Source organism: Arctopsyche grandis, chromosome 2 (genome assembly GCF_051622035.1).
Source record: "Arctopsyche grandis isolate Sample6627 chromosome 2, ASM5162203v2, whole genome shotgun sequence".
Lineage (NCBI taxonomy): Eukaryota > Metazoa > Arthropoda > Insecta > Trichoptera > Hydropsychidae > Arctopsyche > Arctopsyche grandis.
The window spans coordinates 32,638,241-32,665,743 of record NC_135356.1 but is presented as its reverse complement, the minus strand read 5'-3'; the positions used below and the strand labels follow the sequence as shown (position 1 = coordinate 32,665,743).

Here is a 27,503-nt window from a genome sequence, read left to right as displayed (position 1 = left end):
GAGTATTTGCGGGGTCCCGTGTGAAGCTGATTGTCGAGCATTTTTCGGTAAAGTAGATTTGCTGATTCTACGGACGAAACATATATTGTGTTTATGGGCATTAACATTTTCTTTGATGAGATTTCCTTTATACGAGATGGTTATCTTATTGTGTGGGAGGACGGGGGGGAATTATTTGTGTATGTCTAATGGCAGAATTCCCTCTAGATAATTGCTGGAGCATTTTAAAACTAGAGAAGATTACCACCGAGTCGTGATGATGTCATTCACTATCCTTATATACATTTATTTATTATTACTATCGGATTTAAAATGGACTTATTTATCGTCAAATAAATTTTAATACTAAGCTAGCCTTGGCGATTTCCATACGTTATTATATTTATTTTACTTACACTTACCAAACTATATGTCAATAGAGTGGTGAGGTAATTGCTGAAGATCCGTTTTTTTTCTTTCATTTTAGCATTTAGTAGTTTTATGTAAGTCTTTACATATTTCTTTATTCTTTACATATATAGATCTTAAGTACCTAAAGTTTTTCGGGTGGAAACACCTTTGGTATATATGTATGTATGTTAGAGCCGAACGACCTCATGACCCAATTCATTTGAAAAATACATTTATAATGTATAAAAATATAATTCAAACATCTGAACATGGATCAAAAATGAAAAGTATAGTTAATTGATCAGGGAAAACACTTCGCGACCCTAATTGTGGCGGTGGGGAGGTGGAGGAGGTCAGTTAAACGATCAGTTAAACTATCAGTTAAACTATCAGTTGCACTATCAGTTAAACTATCAGTTAAACTATCAGTTAAACTATCAGTTACACTATCAGTTACACTATCAGTTAAACTATCAGTTAAAACTATCAGTGCTGGAATAAGACACAGCGGAAGGGGCCTCCAATATTGTCAGATATTTTCAGAAAAATGCAAATCCATGTATTGTTATGCGCGTTAGTTATTTTCACAAGCAAAAACTAAATTGTCAACTGGACATATCGATTGGGAACATATAAGGCGTAATTTAAAAGAAAGAAAGGTCGAATTGTCAAATCGAAAGGGGAATCATTTAAGTCGTATCGAATACTTTGCCAAATTTGACAATTTTATTGAAAGTCATTTATCGTACGATATATGTAAGTACTGTCACGTTCCAGGGAGATATTTATTTAAATTTTATTTTACTACTTGGTTAACCAACCAAGTTTCTTTATTGTTATTAAAATGTTACAATTATCTTATATTATAGATATATTCGAAAACCGGTAGATAATGGAACTATGATTTTTATAATAGGAGACACGTAGAACTATTTCACTATAGCTTTCGTTCACTTTATTCTGCTGCTGTGCTGATCGTTAATTGAGGACGCGTTCTCGGAGTATTTATGATGACGACTGTCCGTCAGAGTCGATGATGATGACTGCTCTCTCGGAGTCTTGATGGTGATGACTGCTTTCTCGAGTCGATGGTGAAGACTGTCCGTCACTGCGGAGTCGATGTTGATGACTGACGACTGTCATCTGCGGAGTCGATGGCGAGGACTACCTCTATCGGTGTCTTGATGGTGATGACTGACGACTGTCATCTGCGGAGTCGATGGCGATGACTGACTAATGCGATCGAATGGCGATCTATATAAATGATTTGTTATCTTATGGGCTGGGTACATTCCTGTGTTATCTGAATATCCTATTACAGGAATTTTTATAGTCTTGTTATTCACGTATATGAGCGTGTGAAAAGTACATTTGATACTGTGGGAACTAGAGTGATAAGCAGGGTACATAACACCCCCATTGTTAAGAAACTTATTAATACATAAAAATTAAGAAGTTAGCCGCTTATGGCATTTAATATTTCTTCTCTAGATCTAATTTCTGGTTCGATTTGAACTATTTCTACTTCGTTTTCTACGTTATCTCGTGTTTTTCGAATATACTTTACATTAAATCTTTTCTTATCTCTAAAACATTTATAAAGATGAAAACTTATTTTAACTAGCATAAGTATAACAATAGTAATGATTATTCCATAAATTAGCTTTACAAAAAATGAGGAATGCTTTACAATGGCTGGCTGATTTTGATAGTTTTCTAATTTATCGTTAAATTTTTCAAATGTCTCTAGGACTTTCTGAGTGTTTGTGTTATCTACATTTATTAATTTTATAGGATCTAGTTGATGTAAACTATAATTTTTTTTTCCTATAACACAACATTTATCATTTATTATATTTATATTTGACATTGGATTTTCATATTCAGTAAAAATGTTATTATCAGCATTTAAGCTTATTAAGCCATTATTCGTTTTACATCCTTTATCTAACTTTATGATTCCTGTTTGGAATAATTCAACATATTCATTCTTTTTATTCTTACAATTAATTGTTAATTTCTTACTTTCCGACAAGGTATATAGCCATCTGTTGTTAGTTAATTTTTGCCATAGGTCTATTTTACCTTTAACATTTCTTGTGTTACAATATTCAGGTATATTCTTAGTAACATCTTTTAGCAATTTTGTTTCACAATGTATTTCACTGAGTGTGGAAAGTATATTTAATTTATTACATATAAAAATTTGATTAATAATATTCTTACAATTATTTTCTAAATTATCAAAAATAGTATAACTCATATCGTCGACTGATACTCCAATGTATTTATATGTTGGTATAATGAGTGAGTATATGTCTGTATCTGTATGAGGTATAGGTAAAGGGTAAGTTTTATATAATTTATATTCTACTGAGGTAGTTAATGGTATCTGTAGTAAATATATAAGTTTTCCGTTTTTATGGTAAACTACGATTTTAGAAACGTCTATCAAAAGGTGTATGTTTTCTAATATCAAAGGTACTGGAAATTCTATTCCATGAGGTAATAAATTATATTTTTCTTTCAATTCATTAAAAAGTATGATAGGCGATAAAACTTCAGGGTGAAGTATGTTTTGTTTTGCCATTAAAATAGAAGTAATTATAGTTTCAAGACGTTGAGACAGACTCTCAATATTAGCATGGATTAGTTCTATCTGTTCTTCAATAAGCAAAATGGTTGTTGTGTAATCTAAATTTTTATGTGTTTGTTCTAATGCCACATCAATTTTCTTTATACCATAACTAATTAAGTATTCGTTTTGTTTTAATTTAATTATAGAATTATTGAATCTAGTTATAGCATCTTTAGTAATATGCGTTTGATCTTTCATTAACTCAACAAGATGTTGTTCATCTTTATTTATTTTATCAATTGATTCATCGTAATACTTTGCATCATCTGCATCTAATGTTCCAAAAATTGTTTTAAATACTGATCCTAATCCGTCAATTAATCCTCTTTTTACTCGTTTGCTTATATCTCCTGTATTCGTGAGATGTATTATATTTTCATATTTATTTTCTAAATTAATTATACCCTTAGTTAACATTATTATTTGTCGTTTACAATCATTTCTAGCAAATTTTTTACTTGTTGTTTCACATTTATATGATACATTATTAGTTCCTTGTGTTAAGTATTGAATTTCATGAGGGATAATAGTTGTATTAATGTAAGTAATAGTCGTCCATGTCTCTTCATTTAGCTTAAGCATACCAATTTGGTTAAAATAAAGACCACTTCCTTTGGTAATAGGGAGGATGGTCGCGTAGACTAAGTTGATGATTGATAATATTCTGAAATTTATAATAATTAGATTAGATTAATTATATTAGATTATTAATTACCATGATATATTTTAATTAAATTAGTATGTACTCTTTTTATTTTGTTTCTTTCAATTAATATTGATACATTTTGAAAATCGTGGACTGCCACAATTTTGTATGGTCCTTTCCATTTTGGAAGTAGCTTCTTATTTAAAGCTCTAGGTACTATGGATGCTTTCAATAGTATCCAATCGTTTACTTGGTAAGTACGTTGTACTGCCGTTTTATCGTATCTTTGCTTTGATTTCATTTTTGAATTTATAATGTTTTCCTTGCATGTTGTTTTTATTTTATTTAATCTTGTTTTTAAGTTGTTTACATACTGTGTATATGTTAATCTGAATTCATTATTATTAATCGAGCTAGGTAATGTTGCCTTGCTACCGAACACTAATTCATAAGGAGTGAATTTAGTGGTAGAATGTTCGCTGGTGTTATAACAAAACATTGCAAATGGTAAATATTTATCCCAATCAGTATGTGAATCATTTACGAAATGTGACAAGTAGTCTTTTAACGTAGAATAGGAACGTTCAAGGGCTCCATTCGATTGAGGATGGTATGCCGTTGTTTTTACATGGCGTATTTTAAATAGTTTCATGAATTCTTTCATTATATTGCTGGTGAATTGAGTTCCTAAGTCCGTAAGTATTGAGATGGGAACTCCATAATGTGAGAAGAATGTCATCAACCTTTCTGCTATTGTTTCAGCATCAGTTGAATTTATAGGATATGCTTGAGAAAACTTCGTTAAATCGTCTTGTAAAGTGAGTATATAAGAGTTTCCATACGTAGTAGTATTCAAAGGTCCTACGAGATCTATGAAAACCTTTTCAAATGAGGTTGATGAAGTTGTAGTGATCTCCATGGGGGCTTTATACCTCCTTCGATCTGTTTTATTTGCTTGACACTGATCACAATTCTTTATATGTTTATATATATCGTTTTTCATATTGGGCCATTTGTATTTAGATTTAACTCGAGCTAGAGTTCTGTGATACCCGGAATGTCCAGACGCCAATGCATTGTGACATTCTTTTAATATGGTTGGAATTTGTTCTCTAGTGGGGACTAAGATTTTATTTAAACAAATTACTATTTTAATTTCAGTGTTTCTAAATATATACTGTATAAGAGTTTTTATTTTACCGTAATGTATATTATCATATTCATTTTTAAAGTTAGACATACTGACATTTTGAACGTTGTCTAATATTAGTTCGTTTTTTAAGTTACTTATTGTTTTATATATATCCTTTAAAGAGGCTTTATCATAATAATGGACTTTAGTTAAACAATGGTAATAATTTATCTTTTTGTTATGAGAAATTGATTTTATTAACCCGTATAATTCTCTTTCTTGTTCCGCGGGGTTTTCTATGCAATTTTCAATTATTTCTGTCGCGAAAGGGTTAGACGCGTCTAAGTCTATAGATGTTGGATACGCTATTACCGTATTTTTATCTGTTAATAATAATTCATCACTTTCATATAGGTTATCATAAGAAATGAAAGGATTGTTTTTACAATATTCTACAAATGATTCATAATTATCTTCGGTTGATTCATTTTCAATAAACTCATTATTTAATTCGGGTATAGACTCGTTATTTTCATTTTCAAAATTTTCGTTATCTTCTTCAAGTATAGGATCGTTGATTTGATTTGGTCTTTCAATAGTGACTCCTTGGTCATGAAATTCGATTTCGTTTCCTTCATTAATGTCCGGAGTACATATTCCAGGCATCACGAAGTCGTCGTCTACTAGATCATCTAGGCATATCATATTTATTTGTTCCGTATGATGGTAAATTCTTATTTTTATTTCCGTTTCATGGAATAAGAAAATGAGTATTCTTTTCACTATTTTCCATGTTAGTTGATCCAATCCTGAAGCTAGTTTAAAAGGTATAGAGATTTCTTTTACTTTGTCTTTCATTAAGTGATCTCTAAGATTTTTTATCGTATAATAGAAATTTTCATAAGTTGGTTTGTTATAATATTTTTCTTTAGTTATAAGATGATATATAGTTTTATCTTTATATTTGGATGTTAAAAAGTCCGTTATGCTTTTATCATGCTTTTTCAATTCGTGGTAGTTATTAATCTTTTCTTTTACTTGTTTAGCTAATCCTTTAGACATTTCCGCGTCTTTGGATACACAATGAGCAATATCTGTATCACTATTAAATATATCATCATTAATTTCGTTAAATTCATATTTCATGTTTTCATTATAATTTTCCAGATAATTTTCGTATGTTTCATTATTATTCTTAATACGTGAAAGACAATCTGCATTATTATTTATTCTGCCAGGTTTATATATTATTTCATATTCATATTCTTCTAATCTTAATCTCCATCGGACTAGTCTTGAAGAACCAGGTTGTTTTATATTAAAAAGATATTCCAATGGTTTATGATCAGTTATTATTTTAAATTTTCTTCCATAGAGATAAGGTCTAAAATGATTTACTGCCCATACAATGGCAAGTAACTCCTTTTCTATAGTACTATAGTTTATTTCAGCTTTATTTAGGGTCCTGGAAGCGTAAGAGATTGGTAACTCCCTTTTTAGACTTCCTTGACTAAGTACTCCACCTATCGCATAATTAGATGCGTCTGTGGTGACAATAAATTCTTTCGAAAAATCTGGATATTGTAATAAAGGTGCGGTTGTTAATTTTTCTTTCATTGTTTCAAATGATTGTTCTTGAACTGGTGTCCATTTGAAATCGGTATCCTTTTTTAGTAAGTTAGTTAAGGGTTTTATTATTTTGCTGAAATCCTTAATGAAACGTCTATAATATCCTGCCAATCCCATAAATGCCTTTATGTCTTTAGGGTTCTTTGGTTTCGGATAATTTTTTATCGCAGATATCTTATCTGGATTGGGCATTACGCCTTCGTTTGATATGACGTGCCCCAAATATGCGACTTCTTTTCGCATGAATTCACATTTGTCCGGTTGCAATTTTAGATTGTTTCTTTCCAATCTTTTGAATACATCTTCTAATCTTTGATTATGTTCAGCTATGCTAGTTGCATAGATTACCACGTCGTCTAAATATACGAAACATGATATTCCGTTTAAACCGGTTAGTGCGTTATTCATCATCCTTTGAAAAGTTGCAGGTGCGTTTTTCAGTCCAAATGGCATTCGTGTATATTCGAAGTGTCCATTCGTTGTGGTAAAAGCTGTCTTGGGGATATCCTCTGGTTTTACTGGGATTTGATGGAATCCATTAGCAAGGTCTAGAGTAGTGAAGTATGTACTCTTTCCAAGTTGATCTAAGATGTCTGTGATGTTGGGTAATGGATAAGCGTCTCCAATAGTAACGTTGTTCAATTGACGGTAGTCTATTACTATTCGCCATTTTACCTTTCCTGATGCATCTGTTTTCTTCGGTACTACCCATAAGGGTGAAAACCATGGTGAAATAGATGGTCTAATAATGCCTTCATTTAACATTTTCTTTATTTGTTCGTTTACTTCTTCTTTATGCACTGCTGGATGTCTATAATTTTTTGTGTGTATTGGTCTACTATTATCTTCTAAATTAATTTCATGTTGCACTGTTTTAGTACCCGTTAATTTATCTCCTTCCAAATGGAATATATGATTATATCTTTCGCATAATTCTACTAGCGAATTTTCTTCTTCATAATTTAAATGAGATGTCCGTATAGACTGTTTTAATAGTTTTTGTCTAGCGATAATGTTCTTAGATTCGTATTCGAACTTGTAGATTTCTTTAGGTATCGGTATTAATTCTACTTTTAAATTATCTATCCTCATTTGTTGATCGGTAGTATTGAGGATTGAACAAAGAGTTTCGTTGTTCCTATTTACGTTAACTATCGCGTTAGCTAAATAAACACCTTCTTGATTGAGTTCGGCACCGATAATTCCACTTTTTATTTCTGGATTTGTTATTTTGACCTTTATAATCGTTTCCGTTCGAGGTTTTACAATATAATTATTTAGAATTTCGTCATCCTCATTATCTTTGTTATTATTAAGAAGATCAATTTTTATCGTTTCGTTGATAATAAGTTTGTTTGTTTTATAACAAATTTTAGCCTGATTAATTTCAAAGAAGTCAGCGCCAATTATGCCGTCATATGTGGTATCGATTTCGTTATCTTTCATAATGTATACCTTGTGATGAGCAAACTCTAAATTTAGATGTACGCTTCCTATTGATTCGGATATTGAACCTTGGTTAATACCTTTAACTTTGATTTTATCGTTTTTATTATAAATAGTTTTTTCATCTAAGCACGATTCTTTTATTATGGAGATCCCTGCTCCTGTATCAACTAGAAAATCTCTAGGAATAAATTTGTTATTATTTTTAATATCAATTTTAATATGTTTCATGGGGTTATCGCTCGGGATTAAATTAAAACAATAAGAGTCATTAACTAGTCTGTTCGATTGACTCGGGCTTCGACAGACGGAATTAAGTTTAAATGATTGACCTTATTTTTATCTCTTTGTTCTTTATTTTGCCGTTTGTAGCAATTCTCAAATGTGTGTCCTTTTAAATTACAATAAGTACATGACTTTGGTTGGTCATAACTCCTGTTATATTTATCGATTTTATTATAACCGTTTTTATTTTGATCAGTGTTACTGTACTGATGATTTGGTTTAAAACCCGCATTGTTTTTATTATTATATCCATTTTTATAATTATTATTATTGTTGCTAAAATTTTTATGTTCATCATTATTTCTATTATTTTCCCATGTCTTGGGGCGCGTCTCAACAGAGTGGACTTGTCGATTTCTGTCTTTATTCTTGAAACATGTATTGCTTGAATGTCCTTCTCGACCACAAATGTTGCAATTTTTGTTTCTTGCAGTATCAGTCTCTATTTCTAGAGCTGTTTTATACGCATCTAAGAGAGTTTTTGGGTGAGTAGAATAAAATACTATCCGCGTTTGTTGACATTTATTTCCGTGAATCATCCTTTGAAGACTAAGTTCGTCAATTAATTTTATTTGTCCGTTAAATTCGTCTGCTTTGGACTTGATGTTACAATTTTGTATGCTTTTAATAAGGGAATTTGTCGCGGTTTGAATACGATTCATAAATTTAGTTACGTCTTCGTCATGTCGTTGCTTCAATTGTTGAAGTTCCGATAATAATGTAGAGTAATTTTTATGGGGACTATAATTTCTAACAAGCGCTTCTTTTATACTATTGAAATCTCTAGTATTTATATTCGATATAATTATTCTTGCAGATCCCGTAATTTGAGATACAATGTAATTTAATAATATTTTACGTTGGGAATCCGATGCCAATATGAGAGCATTCTCACAGTCATCGATGAATTCGTACAATGGTATTGAACTACCATCATACCTTTTTATGAATTTAGTGAGTGTGTTGAAGTCTATTACTTCCTGAATCACAACTTCACCTTCACTATCCTTTTTAGGAGGCATTCTTAGAATTTAAATATCAGCAGCTAAGTTTATTTTGTGTGTGTTTGTGTAATGTTTGAAGTATCAGAAGACTTACACTAATACAATTTCCATATTGATGTTGGTTGTTCTTGGTCTCGAAAATCTGGGAAGGTCCTTGCGAGGTTGTAGGATGTAGAATCCGCCGTAACTGCTACGTTTTTTCGCCGTTGGTTTAAAATTATTATTTTTATTTTTATTAAAACTGAACTGTACTTCCGAACGTCACTAATTCACTCAAGAGCAATAATTGCTGATTCCCTCGGGAATGATAGATACTAAGATCTAATCTGAATAGCTACGTTTTTTGGAATGTTTAAGTTCACGAAATTTATTAAGATTTAATATCTTATTTAGCACTTTCACTTTTTAGGAATTTTTCCTCTTTTTAAAACTTTCACTTATCCTTGCACGGATATTTTTAATTTAAACCAATTGACTCATCCCACCGCTGCCACCAAAATTATCATATGTCACGTTCCAGGGAGATATTTATTTAAATTTTATTTTACTACTTGGTTAACCAACCAAGTTTCTTTATTGTTATTAAAATGTTACAATTATCTTATATTATAGATATATTCGAAAACCGGTAGATAATGGAACTATGATTTTTATAATAGGAGACACGTAGAACTATTTCACTATAGCTTTCGTTCACTTTATTCTGCTGCTGTGCTGATCGTTAATTGAGGACGCGTTCTCGGAGTATTTATGATGACGACTGTCCGTCAGAGTCGATGATGATGACTGCTCTCTCGGAGTCTTGATGGTGATGACTGCTTTCTCGAGTCGATGGTGAAGACTGTCCGTCACTGCGGAGTCGATGTTGATGACTGACGACTGTCATCTGCGGAGTCGATGGCGAGGACTACCTCTATCGGTGTCTTGATGGTGATGACTGACGACTGTCATCTGCGGAGTCGATGGCGATGACTGACTAATGCGATCGAATGGCGATCTATATAAATGATTTGTTATCTTATGGGCTGGGTACATTCCTGTGTTATCTGAATATCCTATTACAGGAATTTTTATAGTCTTGTTATTCACGTATATGAGCGTGTGAAAAGTACATTTGATACTGTGGGAACTAGAGTGATAAGCAGGGTACATAACAGTACGTACATATACGATAATTTTTAAGTTAAATAGGCAGCGAAGTAACGTCTAATTTCAAAGCAACGTAATGTAAAATAACGTATAATTTCAGGCAGAATTTTATTATTCGAATATTGTTGACTCAACTCCATATGGACCAGTTCGTCTTGAGATTTGGGTTTAAATTAAAAAATAAGAATATCTCGAGCGAATCGTATTAGAATCCTTACAAAAATGTAGGGGCCGATTATACAAACAACAGAGTAAATATAGCTGGAAAGTGCAAAGGTGAATTTCATTTGAAGGCTAAAATATTAAATGGGCTCTTATATAAGTTAGGGACTGTGAAAAACAACTTTGAAAAACCTATGGGCAAATTAACCTATGACGTATAGGCGTGTTTGGACAACAACTTTATGGGATAAATTATTGTTTTAGAGCAAGTAAATCGTTACAGAATTGTGTAATAAAATCTATTTCATATTTCATTCGAAACACAAAGAACGAATTCGGTGAAATAGAAAAAAAATATGCGAATATTCTTACTAAAACTCAAGAATATAAAGACACTAGGCGTGAAAAAACGAAGTTACAATTCGGGGGAGATGCGCGATGAGATTAATTTTAGTCAAATATTATAGTTGACTACAATACATACATATAAGAAACATATTGACGGTAAATATTTTAAAGATGAAATTTAGGTACAATTTGTGGCATTTCTTAAGACATCACTAATCCTATCGAGATGTACTTATGTATACCTTGTTACAATGTACGTTTCCGAATATTGAAACAATTTTAAAAATCTTTTTAGCACTGCCTTTACACATAATGTTTTCGGTCTTAAAACCAATCGAAAACAGTTTGCAAAATTCATTACATCAATGATGTAGTAAATTTATCAAAAAAATATATATATAGTTTGATAAATTTTATATTCAAAATTCTTTAATAAATAATTTTGAATATAAAAAAACGCGCTTTTATTATAATGCAGCCACAATCCACAAAGAAAAAAAAATTGGACACTCCGCGATTACGGGGGGAACGCTAAAACCTTATTTGGACGGAAATTGATCGACAAATCGACAATTGTGCTAAAATACACAAATTTTCAAATTATAATTAATCAGTAATGATAAATAGAGCTTGGATATGAACGATAGAATGATGATTACATTACAGTGCAATTTAAACAGTAACATATTATTGAAGATAAAAACGTCCATTTCGACCATTCGTACTGGCTCTACCAGTACAAAGCTGAGATAAAACCAGTACACATTTTTTATACTAATAGTAGTTTTAACAGATGGATTGAAAATTCAAAGCCTTCGGTGAAATCAATATAAAAAAATTAGTAGAATATTTTCACTGTTAACTAGGAACAAATGAACTTTGATCTTTGGTGAAGAATATGTGGTCCAGTGATACAGCGCAATTGAACGTATAAACGTGTTATTCTAGCCAGTCTTGTGATCTTGAGATTTTATAAGAACATTCCAGAAAATGAATATTTACGTAGAAACGTTAAAATGTTGGTAAAATGAAAAAAAAAGTAAGATTTTATAAGAGCGTTCAAGAAAATGAATATTAGCGTTTTTAATAATCGAAATATTAAAAAAACTATTTTTAGAAAAAATGGCATAGTATTGATTTTGAAAAACAACAAAGAACGAAATTTGGATGTCGAACTAAATAAATGTTTTTTAACTAATGGTATTTCGCAGATGGTTTGGAAAATTAAAGCCTTCGGCGAGATCAATCTACGGAAAATTATCAGCAAATTAGTCGAATATTATCACTAGTCACCGGAGTCTGAGGGGGCCGTGTATTCTTCAAAGGTTGTAAATGCATTGTTAAAGGTTTGCCGAACAATGGATAACACTGTGACTATTCTACCTCTAATTATCACCGTTAACGAGGAACAAATGCTATTTAGTCTTTGATGAACAATATGCGGTCCAGTGATGCAGCGCAGCGATTGAACGTAGAAACGTTAAAATGTTGGTAAAATAAAAAGTAAGATTTTACAAGAGCGTTCAAGACAATGAATATTAGCGCTTTTAATAAACGAAGCATTAAAAAAAATATTTTCAGAAAAAATGTCCTAGTATTGAATTTGAAAAACCACGACGAACGAATTTTAGATGTCGATCTATATAAAAGCTCTTCAACAAATGGCCACCTTTAATAAAAGCAACTATATAAAATATTATCGGTTTCAAAATAACTCTCGATGAACATTGAAATTTTAAAGTAAAGAATAGTTTTTACCAAATGAGGCGAATTCACGGCTAGGCAGAGCTGGTCGACTCCAAGGTAGACGAACACCAGTAGACGACACGGCACTGTTGAGTGTTCGAAACCAAAGTGACGAATGCCTAGTGGCAAATGTATGATGCCCCCTCAAATGTGGCGATACCGCACTGAGCATGCCTGAAGCTTTGTATTGCGCGAAACAGGGTTCATCTTCTGTGTCGGGCGCTTATTGCATATGTTGTAAAATTTTGTCAACGCGCAAAATATGATCAATTATGTACACTGGTAAGATTAGTGAGAGTTGGTACGTTTTCGTAATCGCATAGAAGCTCGCGAAAGAAACTGTGCGTCTTTTTTTTTTTACTTACCTCCTTTACGTTTCAAATGGCTTTCGTGTCAATGGTCATTTTTTATTTATTATTGAACTAGCTGAACCCGGCATGCGTTGCAATGCCACAATAACGCAGACAACGAACACATTTGAAATGACCGTTCCCGTTTTGGGTGATTTTTTTTCACAGCAATCTTCCCGGATATGCATACAACAAATCCTGAAAGTTCCATCGTAATCGGTTCAGTGGTTAAGGAGCCTATACGAGACACACAGACAGACATTCAATTGTATATATGTATGTACATACTAGGGTTTCTGACCCGGGTCGGCCCGGGACAAACATTCCCGGGAATTCACGAAACTTTTGCTGTCCCGTGTCCCGATAATTCTTATCTCGAATCCCGGGAATTGGATTAAAAAAATCTTGAAAATATACAACATTTTCAAGACTGCACGAAGGGAAATAATAAATCAAAATATTCTCAAAGGTTTGTTGTTTAGCAGTTCCCTAATTGCGCATTCCCAGAACGTGGGAGTTTTATGAAAATATTGATTCTGTGCGTTTGGCGAAAATCGTTACATGTAATTCTATTCTGAGAAAATCTTAATACGATGCACTTGACCTTACCGATGAATTATTCCATGTATTGAAAATTAAAATCGAAGAAAAGCCTAGAACTGACAGAAATAGGCTTTCGGATTCTCATTTAAGTATTTGAGTATTCTTAAGAAGCTACCGTCGCGGTTTCGGAAACCGAAGCACTTGTGATTTTACGATTTTTGGGCAATAAAAATATTGTCCCTTTAGGTGTGTGGTTTTTAACGATCGGGTCTTTTACATATGATTGTTTTCTACGATTTGAGTTCAGTTTAGTGTGAGTTTTCGAGGTGTATGATCGAAATCGTTGAAAATAAAAATACCATGCGACAATACACTCAACTATCATTGGAGGAGAATATAAAAATCACGGCTTTGGCAGACTCTGGATTTTCATTGCGATCAATTTCTCGACAAATGGAATGTTCTGTATCTACTGTGTCAAGAATAATGAAAAAGAAAAAGGATTCTGGAAGTTTTGCTCGTAAGAAGGGGACGGGACCAAAAAGATGCACATCCGAGAGACAAGATCGCCTGATAACTCTTATTATCTTTACGGAAACGGTTCAAAACTGCTGTAGAGATAAGAAAAGAGATCTCGGATCAATTTTCAATTGAAATTAGTGATGTAACCTTAAGAAGACGACTCAGAGAAGCTGCACTGTAAGCACGGAAACCTGCGAAAAAACCATTACTTACGAAGAAAATGGTGAAAAATCGATTAGAGTGTCGAAATACCACAAAAATTGGACAACATCGGATTGGCGACAAGTGATATTTTCTGATGAGTTGAAATTCAACCTCTTCAGTTACGATGGTTTTCCGTATGTTCGAAGAAAAGTTGGAGAAAGATTCGACCAAAAATATACCATGAAAACAGTGAAGCATCCCCCAAGCCACATAGTTTAGGGATGTTTTTCTTATTATTGAATTGGTGGAATACCGTTTCTGCAAGGTTCCATTAACGGAATAGCATATAAAAAAATTCTAGAAGAAAGTTTTATCCCATCAATGGAAAATCATCTTTCAAATTCTGATGATGTCATATTCCAATATGACTCTGCCCCTTGTCATCGAGCTAAATTAGTGAGTATTAATTTTATTTAATGGTATTGAATGTAATTAATAATATTTCGGTCAAAATACTGAAATAGTTTTGTTGCTTTTTTTTAGGTTCGGGTTTATTTGCAGGAATTGGGTGTAAAGACATTAACATGGCCTGGGAATAGTCCCGATTTAAACCCAATTGAAAATTTATGGATGGCTTTTAAATATAAGATTAGTAAAACAAATGTGTCTAGCCATCAATCATTAAAAGATACCATTGAAAAAGTATGGTATGAAGACTTCCCCATCGACATCTGTAATTTAACATTCTGGCTCGTCACGGAGACCGGTACATATGTACATGCTAGCTGAACCAGACATGCATTGCAATTCCACAATAACGCGTGCAATTCTCGTTCCCGTTATCGTTCCCCTTACACAGACATTCAATTTTATATATTGGCATAGATACATTTGTTGACGTGGGCCATCCGCTGTGTTTGTGGTATAGCCCTGAATGGTCAGTACATTCGAGTGCAAGGTAGGCGTGGCACGATTATTGTCACACTCGCGACGTGATGCGTTGAAGGCGGGATGGGATAGCTTTACTTTCGCGTCAGTAAAATCGTAATTACGAATATTATTATTAAGAGGGTTTTTCTCGTTTTTTTTTACACAGTAATCTTCCCGGACATGCATACAACAAATCCTGAAAGTTCCATCGTAATCGGTTCAGTGGTTTAGGAGCCTATACGAGACACAGAGACAGACATTCAATTTTATATACATACATATATAGATGTATTTGGCCACCAGGGGTGGCTAAAGCTTCGATCGCGGTCGACTGGTCTGTTAGAGAAGAACTGTAAACAATTTTACCGATGAAGATAACAAACGAGAGGTCAAGATATACATACATACTTATATACTTCGTTTAAGTATTTTATTAATAAAACAGAATTTCAAATACATAAACTGGTGTCAATTACTGGTGACTGATGGAGCTCCTGCGATGGTTGAGAATCATAATGGGTTTATTTATAACTATTTGTAAAAATTATGATGATATTCCAAGTTTTACCAACTACCATTACATTTGAGCACAAAGATGGATAGTGTAATGGTAAATGGATATTTGGATGGATAATTAAATCCAGACGATGTGATGAATGTCGCATTCAAAATAATTTATTCTATTCGTGGAATAAGTTCGCAAAGACGCAGAATCAGAACATTACTAAAGGAATGTGAATCTGATCTCGGGGAATTACTAGTACACACTGACGTAAGGTGGCTAAGCCGTGCCAAGTTTTTAAAAATATTCTTGAATCTTTTGCCTTAAATAAAAAAGTTTATGGCAAGTGTTAGTAAATCATATCCCCAATTGAAAGATGATAAGTGGGTGCGTGGTTTTGCTTTTCTATCTGACATGACAGGAAAGCTAAATGAATTAAATGTGCAACTTCAGGGAAAGAAAAAAACGTTGGCGACGTATGTACATGCATTCAAGGGGAGATTTTCCCTCCTAGAAGCACAATTGAGGAGAGAGGATTTAAAACAATTCCAAAATATGGCTGCCATATCTATAGACAGAAACTCGCACGAATATGATCAATATGCAAACAAGATATCTGTTACGAAATGAGTTTAACATTATTCGTATCATTCCCGTTCAATGATGAAATACAAATAAAAGTATGAATAAAATTAAAAGATTTTTTGGATGTGGACAAAAAACTAGTTGAGGATGAAGTACTTAAATTAAAATGTGATATATTTTTGAAATCAAGAACTTCTTCTCAAAATAGTTATTGGAATTAAATTTGTGAAAAAAAATATCTATGTTTTTGGAGATGTGCGGCAAGTTAATAACTTTTTTCGGATCTACTTACCTCTGCGAAGCAACATTTTCTACCATGAATGCAATCAAAACCAAACATCGCTCCCGTTTAACAGGCGCAAGGGGTGTAGTCTCATGGAGCCCCGCCAGGGGCGCCACAGGGGGCACAGCCCCATGGGGCCCCGAAGGGGGCCCAGGGGGGCGCAGCCACATGGGGCGCAGCCGTCATCGAACAAATGATTCGATTTATTATTTTTTCGATTCATAGGCGCCGATTAGACTTTTTTCGATTCAATGGATTCACCCCCACGGGGGCGCAGTTTTATGGGGCTCAGCTACATGGGGCCCCGAAGGGGGCGCAGAGGGGCGCAGCCATAGGGGGCGCAGTCCCATGGGGCCCCGAAGGGGGCGTAGCCTTATGGGGCGCAGCCTTATGGGGCGCAGCCTTATGGGGCGCAGCCTTATGGAGCTCAGCCGCATGGGGCCCCGAAGGGTCGCAGGGGGGCGCGGCCTCATGGGGCGCAGTCTTATGGAGCTCAGCCGCATGGGGCCCCAAAGGGGGCGCAGCCTTATGGGGTGCAGCCCCATGGTGCCCCGAAGGGGGCGTAGCCGCAGCCCTAAAAGGCATTAGCTAAGGGGGGGCGCAGAGGGGCGAAGCCCTAAACGGCAATAGCTAAGGGGGGTGCAGAGGGGCGAAGACCTAGAAGGCAAAGGCTCAGGGGGGCACCGAGGGCGAAGCCCTAGAAGGCAAAAAAGAGGTAATTTAACTTGAACCGAAAAAGTTTCGTAACCGCTGACTTAACACACAATATTAGTTGACCGCCGCCAATAATTTAAAAACAGATCGCCCGCAGTGATCAAAAGTTTGGCCACCCCTGCTATACACCTATTCACCGACACAACACAAGCGCATTTGTTCGCGCCAACTCTCGGTAACAGACCTATACAAGAGTGCTCTTGATTATTCGGGTGCAGGTGATCCGTCACTGAGCTGCAAATTTTTACTTAATCCATGCACGTCAGTGCTCGGATTAAGTGGTGTTTTCAAACACCAAGTAGGTGTTTTCGGGTATGTTTGACTTATTTTTTTTCGACTAAAAAGGACGAATGCCAGTCAAGAAACTGATGCTTTTAAAAAAAATAACTGCAAAAAATACATTTTTTTCCTGGAATTTTAGTACCTTTATTTAGGAATTTAATACCCATTCATTAAGACTATTTTTTATGGATTACTTTTTTCTCTAAGCAAGACATTATTTAGCTGCCAGAGGGGATGCTCATTTAATTTAAAAATAGTAATGTATACATATAACGACAGATGTCGTTATATGTGTACATAAGTGCAAGCCTAAATACAACAGTAAGTATTAACCTTCCCCGGCAAAGAGAACAAGAAAAAGACAGATCTTATCAAAAACATTTTCATTGTTGTTGATTTATTTTATTACAATATATCATGCACTTGTTTATTTATTTTATTAAAATAAATATTATATTTTACATTGAAAACCCGTTGTCAACTGCATCTATAGAAAAAAGGGACCAATAGGATAAGACTATAAAAATGAACCACGCCCAAATATAGCTCGCGTGGCGAACACTGATGTACATACGTAGTAGCAATAGATGAAGTTTTGTGATCATGCGAAAATTCAACCTCGAGATTTTGACTGATTCGAACTTAGAATCACTTATCACGTTGTTAAATCATACCTGTTATATCATACTTTCTTATTCAATTATTTTAAATAAAGTAAATAATAGTGGGTATTTCCCTAATAGTTCTGATAGATTTTTTGCATATTAAAAATATATCTATAAGATCTTTTTTTTAGTTTGTCATAGAGCCCGGAATTAATCTTTTCCCAGGGACCTGATTCTTGAAAATTTCACCGTTCCACAATTTCATCGCGGGGACAACTCGCTAACAGATTACATACGACAATCTTTTAATACAGCATTAAAACGTTTCGAACAAAATATATAATTTATTGTTTTGTTGATACGAATTTCTCTGTTTGATAACCATGGGGGAAAATAGACGGTAGGAAATAAATTAGCAGGAAGAAGTTGTCTTGGCTTCGAAACATGCACATGTGGACGGATATGAGCACCAAAGATCTGATCCAAGCCGCTGAAGACCGATGCTGATTTCTACAAATAGTCGACGAGATGGTCGCCAATGTCCGGATGCGGACAAGGCATTAGAAGAAGAAGAAGAAGTTCCATCTCTTGGGAGAGCATCCTCTCGCTCGCCTTCCTTCCAGCGTTCCTCTCCAGACTCTCCACATTCTTCCTCGCCATATGGCCAAAGCAGGAAATATGTTGTTCCTACATGTTGTGGAGAGTCTCTCTAATACTGCCAGCTCTTTGAGGATGGAAATGTTTGTGCGTCTTGCGGTCCCGATTTGTGTACTTCTGCAATTAACCTTGCCACTTTTAATATAGCACAAGATGTCTTTGGTAGAGTTGGTGCTGTAGGTAGGCGCTCTACTCCTTGATGGAATGACTACCTGGCATCCCTTAAATCCTTAGTCAAAAGGGCTATACGTAAATTACGCTCGGCTAAGCGTCGTGGTGTTGGTTTTGTTAATGCCCCTTGGTATTGAGGTTAGAAGAGCTTCTGCACTTTTTAAGCGTCAAATTTTGGTGTCCAAAAAAAAGTCTTGGGAGAATTTTGTTAGCTCGCAAGCAGGGTCGGGACCTTGGGGACCAGCGTATAAGGCCATCACTAGGGACCCCGCTTTTATTATGTGTGGAGTTCGTAGTCCTCTTGATGGTCACCTTGCTTTATCTAGTAGTGAAGCGGTTAATAATCTTGTGAATGCACTTATCCCTGTTGATCGCTTTGACAATGATCTACCTGCTCACGTTCTTATCCGTAATATTGCTTCTTATGTTACTGAACTTAGTTGCTATGAAGACCTTCCGACTTCGGAGGAAGTTAGTGCGATTTTTAATAACCTGGCTAGGGGTAAGGCTCCTGGAGTTGATATGATAGGCGGAGATATTGCCAGAGTTGTTTGGTCGGTGGGTAATTTTGAACTTCTCAATGTTTATAGGAATTGTTTTAAATTTGGAACCTTCCCTAGTTGCTGGAAGGTTGGAAAATTATTTGTCATTAAAAAGCATAATACTGATAGACTGGCTAGTGACCCTAAGGCTTATCGCCCAATCAGTTTGTTGCCTATTCTTGGGAAGGTTCTAGAGAAGTTAATTTCGAGTCGGCTCAATAGTTTCCTTGACGATAACTCTGTTTTATCCGGTGGTCAATTTGGATTTAGATCGGGAAAGTCTACTGTTGATGCAATTCGCTGTGTCTTGAGGGAGTCTTCGGACTCTCCATCCAAGTATGTAGTTGCTGTTTTGTTGGACGTTGCTGGAGCGTTTGATAATGCCTGGTGGCCCATGCTATTGATCAAGTTGCGTCTGCTGGGACTGCATCCGAATTTACTATGCTTAGTGCAGAGTTACTTGTCGGATAGGAAATTGGTTTTCGAACTCGGAGGACAGGTTGGTTTCAGGGATCTCTCTATTGGATGTCCACAGGGCTCCGTTTTGGGACCTATCCTTTGGAACATTCTCGTCAATGACCTCTTTACAATCAATTTGCCGGAGGGTTGCAGGTTGGTTGCGTATGCTGATGACATCGTGTTGTTAACGCACGCAAAGTCCCGTGTTGAGATGGAATGTAGAGCTACTGCGGCACTTCACCTTCTAGACGATTGGGCCATAATTAACAAACTTTCTTTCTCGCCCTCTAAGTCCAAGTGCTTACTATTAAAGGGTTCTCTTGTTAGAGCCCCTAATATCAAACTCGGAGACTGTAAGATCAAATTTGTCAACGAGTACACGTATTTAGGTGTTGTTCTCGATGTCGGGCTTACATTCAATGGTCATATTGGGAAAGCGTTAGATAAAGCTAAGGTTTCCTTTGGTCGTATTGGTCGCCTTTGTGGTCGCTCATGGGGTTTGGGTTTCCATGAAAAACGCTTGGTATACGATGCTGTGTTTGTGAACTCTTTGACGTATGCATATAGCATTTGGGGTCATCGTGTCGAATTAAAGACGGTCCGTCGTACATTAAATAGTGGTCTGCGTTTTCCTCTGATCGCTCTTACCCAGGCTTATCGCACTGTGTCTACTGACTCACTATAGATTCTTGCGGGTACATTGCCACTTGACTTGGTCGTCCAAATAAGAGCTGCTCGAGAAAAACTTCGTGGTGGGTTAGATGCTTCCGTCTCAGGCGTCCTTTTCCGTGCTCCTAATCAGTCACAGTGCGATGATCCTCGATTCTGGCAAAGTTTGAAGTCTGTTATTTTGAATTGTGCTATTTCGGCTTGGCAACTTAGATGGGATTGTTCCTCTAAAGGTAGACAAACCTATTTGTTTTTTCCGAGGGTCACTTCGCGCCTTGAGCGTGGTTGGCTGTCGCCTAGTTTTTGGACCAGTCAATTTTTAACTGGTCATGGCCACTTTAACGGCAAGCTCGCATCAATGGGCTTGGTATCTGAATCCTTTTGTCCGTGTTCTTTTCCGGAGCAGGATGCCGATAATATTCTGTGGTCCTGTCCTGGAATGGAGGCTGAGAGGAGGGTTCTGCTGGACAGCGTCAGGGGTTCTCTCATTGGCCCCCTACATCATGGGGATCTAATAATGAGTAAAGCATCGTTTAGAGCTTTCGAAAAGTTCGCGGAATGCTTTGGGAAGCTGTGTTCCCCTGAATGCTACTACTCCACTTAATTGCAAAAGCATTTATGTGTTGATTTATTATTATTATTTTTTTTTATATTATATTCTGTGAATGTGTGTGTGTGTGAGTGTGCGTTTGCTTTTTAGGTGAGTGTATGCATTTGTGGTTTATGTGTGTGTGTGTATGTGTGTGTGTGTGTTTGTGTGTGTGTATATATATGTGTGTGTGTATGTGTGTGTGTGTGTGTGTGTGTGTGTGTGTGTGTGTGCTTGCGTGCTTATGCACGCATAATCATGCGTACATGTATGTTTACTTGAGGTGTGCGTGCATTCGCACGGCACATCTCAGGTTTTGTTTCCTACCGCATGCGCGCTTTATGTGTTCATGCGTTGTTGTTAATTTTGTACTTGGTTATGTACAGTGTGGTTATTTTATTAGAACAGTGATGTGCGGTTGTTCTTGTGCGATATTCATGAACAACCGTCTCGTTCTCCGACGAAAGGGTCTCTTGGACTGTATTCGTCGGGGGGGTGGTGGCCTCATGTTGAGGGCTTTAAGGGTCAAATTCCGTGACCTTTAAAGCGGGCTTAGAAATTAATTCTACTACCACTACCTCCTCTCCGTCTGCTACTCAACCTAATCCATCGGTTGCAGTATCTCCTGACGTTACGTTTGCTGATGTGTGTTCCGGAGCTGCTGGGAGCATGACACCTACTTCTACATACTACTCTTTCTACCACGAATGCTATGAGTAGTCCTCAGTGTCGTGATTCTACAGTGACCGTATTGCCTTCTTCTTCCCTTTCTGCTTTATCTCCGCTGGCAAGTCTTACGACTTCAAATCAGTCATTTCTTGTACCAAAAAGACTCACGCGCCAGACTGAGAGATAGAAAACTTCTAGTGTATTACCAAAACGTACGCGGTCTCAGGACCAAGGTGGCCGCGTTTAATACAGCCATTTATTCTATTGTTGATGATATGGTGGCGTTAACTGAAACATGGTTAACGCCATCATTTTTTGATTCGGAGTTCTTTGATTCTTCGTGGACAGTGCATCGTCGAGACAAAGAGCAACGACGTGGTCGGGGAGTTTTATTTGCTTCTCGTGTCTTGTTGCGGTCTGTCAGATTGAAGAACTTCGAAACTCCTTCTGGCGAGGACTTATGGGTGAGAGTTGATTTTGTATTTGCGAGAATTTTTATCTGTGTTGTTTACATTTCGCCCGCTGCGAAAGACGATGTATGTATATAAGTTATTGTTTGCGAATATGATGATGGTACGTGATTTCATAATTGAACGTGACATATTGTTAATAATGGGTGATTTCAATTTGCCTAGTGCTAATATTCATGTCCGCAATAAATTTAATTTTGTGATTTCCTATTGCGACCTAGTACAGGTTGGTTCACCCATTAGTCCAAGTAAGCTTGATATTTTTTTGGTGAATGAATCCAATGTCTCAGCAACGATGATCCAATGCCCAAAAGGAACTGCGATCATCCCTGAGGACCTACATATATCATGATGCATTACAAATTGAGCTTCTGTTTCTATTTTCTGTGAGAGCTGTTTCAGCTTGTTCATCTGCTGGGGTTTCTTCATCACGGTGGAATTTTGCTCGTGTTGATTCTGAATTAGTTTATAATGAGGTTCGTTCAATTGACTAGCGCCAAATGTACCTCATGAATACTGGTGATGCTGTTGAATTTTTGTATAACACAATTTATAATATTTTTGACAGTTATGTTCCTCGGTTCGTCAGTTATCCTAATTCGGAACAACATCGTCGGGTATTTCCACCGTGGTTTGGATCCAAGCTTATTGCTGATGTTCGTGCAAAATGGTTGTCTCATAGAAGATGGAAACGTAGCCAATCATTTCGTGACTATGAGAAATTGCGGATTCTTAGGAAGATCGCGAAACGTGGTGCGAGTGAGCACCACGTTTTGAGTTATTCTCTCTATCACAAAGAGATAGAGAGTGCTATCGTAAGTAATCCTCACCACTTTTTCAGATTTATTAAGAGTAAGCATATTTCACATGGCCATGAGCATTCATTCTCATATAATAAAAAAAGTTGTGTCGGTCCTGAGATCGCAAACGCTTTAGCTAAATTATTTAGCTCTGTTTTTGATCAGAGATCACCATCCCTTGATGCTAATTTGGCATCCCAAATTGGCATTCCAAGGGTCTCGCTTGGAGATGTTAGGATGGCAATTTTGAAGCTGAAGGGGTCTGTTGGGCCTGACGGTGTGCCCCCTGACGTATTAAAGGCATGCTGTAATTCGCTCTTAGAGCCTCTTCAGTTTATTTTTAACCATATTCTTAATTCTGATAATTATCCTGAAAAATGGAAATTATTTAGAGTCATTCCTATTCATAAAAGTGGCTCTAAAAATGAGGTTGAAAATTACAGACCTCTTGCTATCATCTCGGCTATTCCCAAAATTTTTGATAATATTCTTCACCGTTTGATTCAAAAGATTGTTGTGTGATGAGCAGCATGGTTTTTCACCATGTCGTTCCACTACCACTAATATTGCCTGCTTTTCTTATTATACCATGTCTAAAGTTGACGGTGGTCAACAAGTTGATGTAGCCTACTTTGACTTTCGTAAAGCCTTTGATCTTGTCAATAGTGACGTTCTTATGATCAGATTAGCTGACGTGGGCTTTTCTCCACGTCTTCTTAAACTCTTTGCTTCTTATCTTAGTGATAGGAAGCAATTTGTTAGATATGTTATTTATGAATCTCCTTCATATTTTACGCGATCTGGTGTAACTCAGGGGTCCACCTTAGGCCCTTTACTTTTTACTATAGTTATTAATAACCTCCCTAAAGTATTACGCAATGCTTCATGTCTCTTGTTTGCAGACTATGTTTATTTATTTATTTATTTTACAAAATCAATTAATCAAGCACACTCGTCTAACAGATTGCTCCAAAGCGACGAGTGTGCTAAAAATATTAAGAAGTACAATAGTAAAAAATACAAGTAAAATAAACAAATTTCATATACAAATCAAATAAGGAAAGGATAACTAAATAAAACATGAAATCATAATAAAATCATAATTAAAAACACTAACTCAACCTTTCTAAATGGTCGCGACCTCCATAACTTAGGAATTGGTGCAGAGAACGAAGAGAGACATGACAAATGTCAATGGCACCATCCAGAGAATTTAAGAAACGGAGGCCGCGAGGAATGGGAGAATAACTAAATGCCACAGTTCTAGCCAAAGGAGTGTGAAAAAGGGGACGATGGCGGGTCCATCAGTGGCGGACGGTGGGTGTTAATACCGGGTGTGCTGTGTATGCCGTAGGGCATAGGGTATAAAATTAGCAATTAAAAAAAAATACTCGTTTTGCATTACAAAAATGTTTAATTTATTAGTTATTTATACATAAGTTCAATGCGACGTTTCTGAGACATAAACTTTTCAATCACGTCTGCATAGAATGTGTCTTTCTGTTTTAATTCCACCAATAACTTTTTTTCTATTGAAATTAAGCTAAGGCCACATAATCTATCTTGACCTTGCGTACCTCTATAGCAAGTTTTTATTCTTTTCAGCGCCGAAAAAGAACGTTCTGCTGAAGCTGTACTGCTTGGTATCGTTAATATTAATTCTCCCAGCTTAAACACCTCTTTAAAACCAGATTCGAGGTTATTTTTTGTCATGAATTGTATTAATTCATGAACAGGTTTCTCTGAAAATTCAGAGCTGGAATATAGCACAATGAGTTCGTTTTTCAATCGAATATAATCAAACAGTGATCCATAAAAATCTTTTAATTTATTAATTAAAACATTTGGAAAATTTTCTTTATATTCGTCATATTTATCATTACAAAGAAGGTGAAAATATTCTAATTTGGAAAGTGAAGAATATCTACATTCGACTTGTGCGATTATGCTATCAACTATTTTGAAATATAATTGACGAAATGAAGTTTTATCTTCTACTTCTGAATAATTTTTTAATCTTTGTGGCCTACGATCATGATCATCATTTTTTTCATTTAAATAATTATTCCATAACATTTCAAAATTATTATCCCTTTCGTATTTCAGTTGCTGCAAAACATCATTAATTTTTTTACAACAATATAAAACGTCCGAAGATTTAGATTGAAGAATGTTATACAAAACATCAGTTATTCCAAACAGTTTTGAAAAAAATTGAAGAAGTTTAATTGTTTGAAAATCCTCTAAAAAGCCTAAAAACCCTCGTGCTTTTATAACAGTATCTGTGTCCCATAATTCACAATTTTCTATAACATGTCGAAAAAAATCTGTAAATTGACTTCTGTATTGTTGTACTGTGCTACTTAAACGAGATGTAAAATTCCACCTTGTGGGTGAATACTCTTTTGGAAGATTTTGAAAAGTATGTAGACAATCCATTTAAAGTTTGAAAAAATGATTTACTTTCTTTAATATCAGAAAGACCTTGCTGCAATACTAAATTCAATACATGAGCATAACAGTGTGTAAAAAGAGCAAAAGGATAAGCATTGAGGACTTTGGATTGCAAACCATTTACGTGTCCACTCATTACACTTGCTCCATCATAAGTCTGTCCAACCAATTTGTCTTGAATTTTAAATTCTTCAACTATGTTCACCACGTGACGGAATAGACCATTAGATGTTTTATCAGCACTAACGTCTGTAAAACTAATAAACCGTTCATGTACATTGCCTTTACATACAAAACGTAAAACTGTTGAGAGCTGTGATTTTGTCATTATATCTGAAGTTTCATCGAGAATAATAGCAACAAAACTTGCTGACTCTACTTCATTTTTTATATGAACTTTAATAACATGAGCGATTGCTTCGATTATGTCATTTTGTATACTTGGAGAAGTACCACGAAAGGTAGTAGCAGTATTTAAATGAGTATCTAAAACAGAATAATATTCTCGAAGAGCATTTAGATATTCAATGTAATTGCCTTTGTTTACGGAATTACATGACTCGTCGTGACCTCGCAGGGACAGTTCTTGTTTTCCTAGATAGATTATTGCGTTAATAATTCGTTTTAAAACATCTCTATTTTTATTTACTTGTTCATTATGTCGACTTATTTCGGCTTTACGTTGACTGTCAATTAATACGTCGATTCGTTGTTTGCCAAACATTTGTATGGAAAGAAATGATTGAACGTGTGCCTGCGATCCTTCGTGTTTCTTCAGTGCTGCTGTCAAATGGTTGAGATCAGCAAATCCTTCTTTGTTCCACACATTAATATCTTTGGAGAACAATAAACATGGCCAGCAGAAAAGTTTGGATCGAATTTCACAGCCTGTAATCCATTCGAATTTTTTATAATTTGAAACGCAAAAATGTCTAGTGTAAACTTTTGTTTTTTCTTTATGCAAACTGGATAAATTTGGAAGAGACGGACACGGTTTCCCATCTTTAATTATTTTTAATTTTATCTCAAAACTTCTATTTGAAAACGGAATAGTTAAAATGTCTTGAACACTGTTAGCCATTATTAGTTATTAGAGGTATGACTGAGATACGAATGACCATAAAAATACGAATGTGCGAAAAAGTACGAGACCACGTGTCGCATCGCATTCGGTCAATTGCCGAGTGGTGCGGTGCGGTGCGGTGCGGTGCGCGGTGCTCTGAAGTCGTAGCACACCGTACGTCTTAATATCGCGAACAAACCTATACAAGCGAATATCCGCCTGCACACTCCAACCAAACCCACCAATTTGCTGCACGGCATAGGTATTCTCTCGTCGCGGCGCACAAACTACATCTAACATCACACAACACGCTGCAGACTGCACACCACACCATACACCATACATTTAGCGCACGCGGTAAATACACCATACACATCAATGCCTGTTTATACAACAACACATTATTTTGTATTAAAATACTACTTTATGTGGTCTTTGGTTTTCACGGGTGTGCGCCGCACACCTAGCACACACCCAATATACGCCACTGGGGTCCATACCACACTCTCTGGAGCATGAAGGCCCAACTCAGCCAGGATAGACGGACAGGAGATACAGCCTCTAAATATGGAAAACAAGAACTTGATGAGGGCAACACTCCTCCTGTGGTCAAGAGAAGTGTAGCCGACCATACCCATGACGAATTTTGATGGAAATAAGTATGGGTAAATCCCATATTGCTCCTTATAAAGCAGTCTGAGAAATCGTCTTTGGGCAAGTTCAAGCTTCACAGATAGAGACTTAGTGTAAGGATTCCAGATTATAGAGGCGTATTCCAAGATACTCCTAACTAGAGCATTGTACAGCAATCTCAAAACAGCGGGATTATGGTAGTGTCGAGAATTACGAAAGACAAACCCAAGCATTCGTGAGGCAGAGGAACACACAGAGTCGATATGAACAGAGAAATTTAGGTCACTCTAGA

At 35.8% G+C, this 27,503-nt stretch overlaps 1 protein-coding gene and 1 long non-coding RNA gene across 2 annotated transcripts in view; both read left to right on the top strand.

Moving 5' to 3' along the window:
* LOC143921219 (uncharacterized) overlaps positions 1 to 27,503 on the top strand; it is a 542,666-nt gene that overhangs the window by 456,091 nt on the left and 59,072 nt on the right. The window lies entirely within an intron of this gene.
* LOC143922361 (general transcription factor II-I repeat domain-containing protein 2B-like) lies at positions 12,746 to 16,196 on the top strand. Its single transcript, XM_077445585.1, has 3 exons — positions 12,746 to 12,812; positions 15,709 to 15,836; positions 15,903 to 16,196. Exons 1-3 carry the CDS (start codon positions 12,746 to 12,748, stop codon positions 16,194 to 16,196), a joined length of 489 nt encoding a protein of 162 aa, XP_077301711.1.

Coding starts and splice junctions, on each gene's coding strand:
- LOC143922361 (XM_077445585.1), top strand. CDS start 12,746: ATGCCTGAAGCTTTGTATTGCGCGAAACAGGGTTCATCTTCTGTGTCG. Junction 12,813..15,708: donor GGGCGCTTATTGCATATGTT/GTAAAATTTTGT, acceptor AATTAAATCCAG/ACGATGTGATGAATGTCGCA. Junction 15,837..15,902: donor AATTACTAGTACACACTGAC/GTAAGGTGGCTA, acceptor TAAATAAAAAAG/TTTATGGCAAGTGTTAGTAA.